At 33.4% G+C, this 6,006-nt stretch overlaps 1 protein-coding gene across 1 annotated transcript; it reads right to left on the bottom strand.

Moving 5' to 3' along the window:
* Positions 1 to 438: 438 nt before the first annotated feature.
* On the bottom strand, positions 439 to 5,068 carry LOC105631088 (Clp amino terminal domain-containing protein). The gene is made up of 3 exons (XM_012213086.4): positions 3,683 to 5,068; positions 2,429 to 2,645; positions 439 to 2,168 (listed from the first exon to the last, which is right to left on the bottom strand). The coding sequence occupies exons 1-3, from the start codon at positions 4,963 to 4,965 to the stop codon at positions 582 to 584; spliced, it is 3,087 nt and encodes a 1,028-aa protein (XP_012068476.1). The 5' UTR covers positions 4,966 to 5,068; the 3' UTR covers positions 439 to 581.
* Between the last annotated feature and the right edge of the window lie 938 nt (positions 5,069 to 6,006).

The raw sequence follows: 6,006 nt of genomic DNA, 5'->3' as shown, positions 1-6,006 counted from the left end.
AAAGATAAAATGAAAATAATATTTAGGAAACTTCTATTTTGATTAGTTTGGTCGGGCCAATAGACCAGCAAGTCTAATCGTCTAAGCTCAATGATATTTAGGCCCTGTTGATTAACAGATTTTCATATAGCTTTTAGTGTTTTAACTAAATCAAAATATTATTTTTATTATTTATAGTGTTTAGTAGCAGAATATTTATACTAATAATTAGAGTTCGAGAGAGCGGATTATAAGATTTTACTCCCTTTAACGTTTGTTGAAATGTTAGTTAAATGGCTAATGCTACTAGTACACGACTAATTTTGCCGAACATCCCTTAGATAGTGTCTGCTGAATTCGAGTTTATTGAGTTGTGGTATGCATGGCTTGCACTGTGGATGTGCATAGTTGTCCATATCAGATAAAAAGTGCTATTGATATAGAGTGGATAGAATGAAGTTAAACAGGGAAAGCAAAACACATCCTATTATGAAAATTAGCAAGTTACACAAAGGAAATTGTGGTGGTAATAGATTTTACAAAAGAAAAAGGAAAAGAAGAAGAAGAAAAAAAAAAAAAAAGGCAAAGACTTAAAAATTTAGTTAGTCCATGAAAGAAACTTGGATTTTCTTGGGAAGACATGTACCCATGAACCCATTCTCCAAACCTCTTTCATTTGTGCCTTCAAAACAAAGCCTAATCCCCACACCATTTTTCCCTCCAATTTTAACTGTTTCTAATGTTTTTCGAAAGATGTCTTTTAGCCATCTTTCCATTTGACTATTAACAAAACAACCATACCCATCTACTATCTCTTCTAATACCCTTTCTTCAATGCTAAAACCAATCCCATTTAGATCACCAAAAACCTCTTGTATGCAACTCTTCAATTTGGAAGAGAAAATCTCTGTTATTGCCCTATCACGAGCTTGATTTTTATCCAAATGAATATGGTTCTTCATGGAATCAAGAAACCCATGTGGAGTAACTGGATCATAATTTGTTTCACGGGTTAAATCGCTTGAAATAGGACTAAATTCTCCAGGTTTCTCTTCACTTTCTTCGTCTTCATTGGCCTTGATGTTCAGGTCAAGAGTACTATTGAAGCTTGACTGCCTTGAGAAGTCTTTCTTGATCTTGTTTCCATTTTCAAGATCTTCTTGTTCTTTTTCATTGATTCTTGGATTCTTGATCTTGCTTGAAATGTCCCATTCAGGTTTTCTCTTGTGATGATCCATGTTGGGTGTCCCAAATCTTGAATGTTTTGTTTCTTTCACTTCAAGAATCATCGGAATAACAGAATCTTGATTTATCTTTCCATCTTCATAGCTCAAGAAATCATTGCTCCTTGTCAAAATGAATATTGCTTGGTCAATATTTGCTGATTCTCCAAATTTCCCACTTTCAAATGCATCAGAAAGTAGTTTCAAGAACTTATCAGCAAAGTCAACGTCTTCTATCAAAGCAACAATCTTTTCTTGATTTCTTAAGGCTTTTGTGATCTTAAGTGAAGCTGCTTCATTATCTGTTTTCCTCAAATTCATATAAAGTAGTAAATCAGCAGAACCCAAAACAGACTCTGCAACTGTAAGGGCCAATCTTCTTTTCCCCACCATGTCATTTCCTTGTAAAAGTAGCCAAGTCCCTCTTCTTGTTGAATTGGATTCAACCAAAGCTTCTACTATAGAATGAAAAATGATTTCCGATTGCCAAGGAATGTTCTCTTTCAATAACTTACACAAATCATCACTCTTTCCTTTCTCTCTTTCCCCTATATCAGACAAGAAAGAATTTCCAAGAGCAAGTGTGATTTTGACTTCTTTACCTTGAGTGTTCTTGAGAGAGTCCAAGTTTGGTTCCCCTGGTTGATTCTTATGAACTCCACTGTCAAAGTTGAAATCAATGGTGCAAGAAAGTTGCCTTCTAAATTTAGGCACAGAATTGGTAATCTGGTTAGGCTTCAAAGGAGAATCTATGAAAGAGATTGAGTTTGAATCTTGAAAGATGTTGTTTTGGCTTGACCACGAAGGGTTTGAAGAAGCATATGAATTGCTCTTCTCAATTATGCTTTGATTGTTGTTATTGTTGTAAGAATTAGGTGAACCCAAATGGTTCTGAGTATGCTTTCCTTGATGGTTTAAGCCACTGCAGAATGCATTCCATTTCCTTCTTAATCCAATCAACTCATCCTGATCATTTAAATTAATTTAGTTAGTAAGATAAAAAATTTCATTATTTCTGAAACTGTTGTCTAATAATATACATAAAGTCTATTTAACATAAAGAGGTTGAATGATTTTTCCAAAATAAGTTGGAAAAAAAGGAACAGTTTGAGAGTTGTGTTTAACTATTTTAAGAACTAATTTTTACTATTAGAATATGTAGAGTACAGTTTAAGAACATTTTCAATATAAATAGCCTATATTTTGCAAATAAGGTCAATAATTACCTTTTGATTGGCATTGGTGCCTTGTGGATGAAGCCAAGGAGGCAAATTTTTGTGCTGGCCTGATTTGAAGAGTTGAGCTTCTTTTTCATAACTGGAAGTGCATTTTGGACAGCAACTTAGCTTTTCTTGCTCATCCTTGCCATTGCTAATAATGAAGGGTTTTGTTTCAAGAACTTGTGATGGGTTATGGGAAAAGCTTAACTTTGATTCATGGATACTGCAAACAAATTAATGTTTTCAGTAAAAAGGAAAAATATAGAACAATTGGAAAAAAATAAAAGAAAAAAGTGCATTACAAATAATTTATAGTTAAACCATTTTTGTGATTATTAGTAAAAGGTTCTATGACTGAAACATGGTGAATGGTTCAGGTTGCAGTTACAGTGTCTGGTTACATCAAAGAGTTTGAAGGATAAAAAAAAAAAAAAGAAAAAGGTTATAATTACTTTAGTGAAAGTAAATATAGAGCAGGTCCATTTACAAGAATATGGTAACTTTTGGGTAGATAATGTAATGTTGATAATCTAAACAGGAAAAAGAAAATGACAATCCTCAAAAGATTAAAATTAGTATATAAAGAATAGAAAAAATAAATAAAAAGAATATTCTATCCAAAAGGTCAAAAAAAGATTGGAAAATGGAAGCAGTCTGAGCCAAGTTTCAACAAAGGTAAATTTTTCTTTTTCTTAAAGTGCATGAATAGTTCATATTCCTTCAAAGAAAAGATGGATAAAAAAAAAAAGAATGGAAAACAACCCTCAAAACTTTCCCTTTCCATTTCTGTTTCCTTGTTGTTTTATTATAAATCTGCAAACAAAAATCTGCTATATCCTGACAGCAGAACAAAGCAAAAGCATGTATATAAAGACAGGGATTCATTATGTCTCACCAAAGCATACTTTTTTCAAAGGTGTTTTGGCCTCATTCAAACCATAAAGCGCAAAGTACAAACCAAACAGAAAACAAAAAAGAAAAGCTTCAATAGGTGACCATCAAACCATCAACAGAGAATATATATGTTCATGTCTGCCTCAATCTTGCATAATAATACATATATATATATATATATATATATATATATATATATTGAACAAAAAAAAAAAAATTATCACATATATGTGTTCATGTTCAAGCTTTGTCTTAATGTTGCTAAGTATTTTAGAACTGTGAGGTTAGGAGCTTAAATTCCTAATTAGAGCCTAGATGAAAGTTTTTTAATTTTTTAAAAAAAGGAAACAAAATTTGAAAAATGACCTGGAATTATGGAGGCTCAAGCCAAGACCACCTGAAGGAACGGAAACAGCTTGAAATGCCCATTGAAGCTCAAGAGGAGGTTGTCTCATTTGGCATTTCATGTATGTTTGATAACTAGCAGTTGCCATTAACCAAACCTTTGAGTTTGAGTTGCTATATTCTGATACTATTTTTCCTATTTCTGCAACTAAATGTTCAACTGGACTATAACCTGAATCTTCTTCTCCTCCTCCATTAACAAAGCTTTCTTCAACTACTGTCCATTTCAAGTCTCCTGTGTAAATAATGGCCCCACCTTCTCCCATAGAATCAACTTTCCTTTTCAGTTGAGAAATATTCATTTCAACATCTTCTTTCTTCATAAACCTTAAAGAAACTGGTGCGAATTGAAATTTAACAAACTGGACGTTTTTCAATTCTATTGGAACCTCTCCTCTCTCAACCCTTCCTATTAACTCCCCAACAAGTCCTTCTGTTACAGAAACACAGTCACCCACTATAACAGTATTCTTTCTCTTTTTTCTCAAGAAAACCTCTAAAACCAACTTAATATCTTCCTTGACAGAAACAGAATCTGCGGCAAAATAGTTACTTAAAACCCTTTTTTGTGGTGAAAAAAGAAATGGGTTTTTCTCCAAAGAGAAAGATGAGAAATGGGTTTGCCAAAAAGTAGAAGGGTTTATAATCTCTCTTTGAGTAGTTTCAGGAGGAGAAGGAGAGCAAGGAGAAGAAAAAACCCCACCTGTAGTTGAATAACACTGGAAAACAGAAGCAGCAGAAGAATCCTCTATATTGTTCTTAACAGCAGTGCTCGAAAACCCAGCTTCTCTCATAACCCTACTAACACTAGGATCATCTAAAATAGATATTATAAGCTGTTCCAACTCTACTTTTATAGTTAAAAGAGGTTGTTGTTGCTGTTGTTCAATGCAGCCTCTTCTTTGATGCGCTTGTGCTCTTTTCAGAGCAGCAATCAAAGCATTGGATAAAGAAGGCTGGCCATGAAGTAAAGGACCAGGTGTAGTAGGAAGTCTGTTAAGAGCAACATTGAAGCAAAGCTCAAGAGCTCTGCATTGAAGAGGATGAGAAGATTGATATTGCGGTTGAGATTTAAGACAAGCACGTCTTAAAAGACTAGTTCTCGAGCTTAGCAACGTAGCAGCTACATGAAGAGGAGTGACTTGAGCATGGCCTCTCCTCCTTGCCAAGCTTAGAGAATGCTTCAAAACTGAAGCAGCCTCCGCTGTGAGGGTCTGCTGGACCGTACAAGCTCCTGAGCGCATTACTTAGCTAAAACCCACCCCCCACACCACCCCCCCTTTGGTAACAAACAAACAAGCACCAAGAATATGTTTCTTTCTTCTCTGCAACTACTATCTCTCTTAATTCCCCCAACACCACCACCACCCCACCTCTCTTTCTTTCGTTCTTTAACAGAAGCTACTTAGCTTCCTCTCTGTTATAAATGGAGGAAACAGATAAACAAGACACCAGAACTTATCTAGAAAAGCCTCAAATGGAAAGAAAAGAAAAAAATCCCAGAGATTTTTAGTAGAGGTTGAGAAGAACTAGACTAGACCACACCACCTTCTTTATACTTCTTGTGTTGATAGACAGTAAGCTTTTTCTTTTTTAATGAATAAAAAAAAAAAAGAAAAAAGAGAAAATTTTTCACTTTGGTTAATTACTAGCTTGGTTATCTCTCTCCTCATGAGTACTTTATTGCATCTTTTTATATCTCTCATTGTTGCTATAAAGTGTACTCTAATATGTCACTTGATTTTTGTTTTAATGATAATTAGAGTAAAGAAAAAGACTTGCTTTTAATAATTATTTTCCTTTTGTTGGGACTTGCAAGATGGTAAATAATTATATTTACATGTACATGGCATGATGCACTTATCAGATAAATTTTTGTCCCAAAATCATCAAAAGCTGCAAAGGAAGATTTCAATCTACCTTATGTTACCAACCATTTTTTTATATATATTATTCTCTTTTTTGGAATTATTTACTTAAAAATGTTAAAAAATAAGGAATAACATTAAATTTGCTCTTTAAATTAATCCAACTTACAATTTACTCAAAATGAAATCTTTGTTAACCGATTTTTAATAGGAATTTTTAACCACGGACCCAGTGAATCCATTTTTTTTACTAGAATAAGTAACTTCATTGAATAAGAAGAAATAATGTGTTTGAGTTGTGAGAAAATTAAGTCATTAACTTTTCTTATCATTTGTCTTTTACTCTTTTGTAAAAAAAGAAAAAAGAATCACTCAATATAGTTTGGTCTAGTGATTGAAGCGCAATGAATCTCACTT

Source organism: Jatropha curcas, chromosome 8, assembly GCF_041381405.1.
Source record: "Jatropha curcas cultivar XTBG-Jc1 chromosome 8, XTBG_Jcur_1.0, whole genome shotgun sequence".
Taxonomy (NCBI): Eukaryota; Viridiplantae; Streptophyta; class Magnoliopsida; order Malpighiales; family Euphorbiaceae; genus Jatropha; species Jatropha curcas.
The sequence above is the reverse complement of the archived record's forward strand: the minus strand, read 5'-3'. Positions and strand labels throughout refer to the sequence as shown.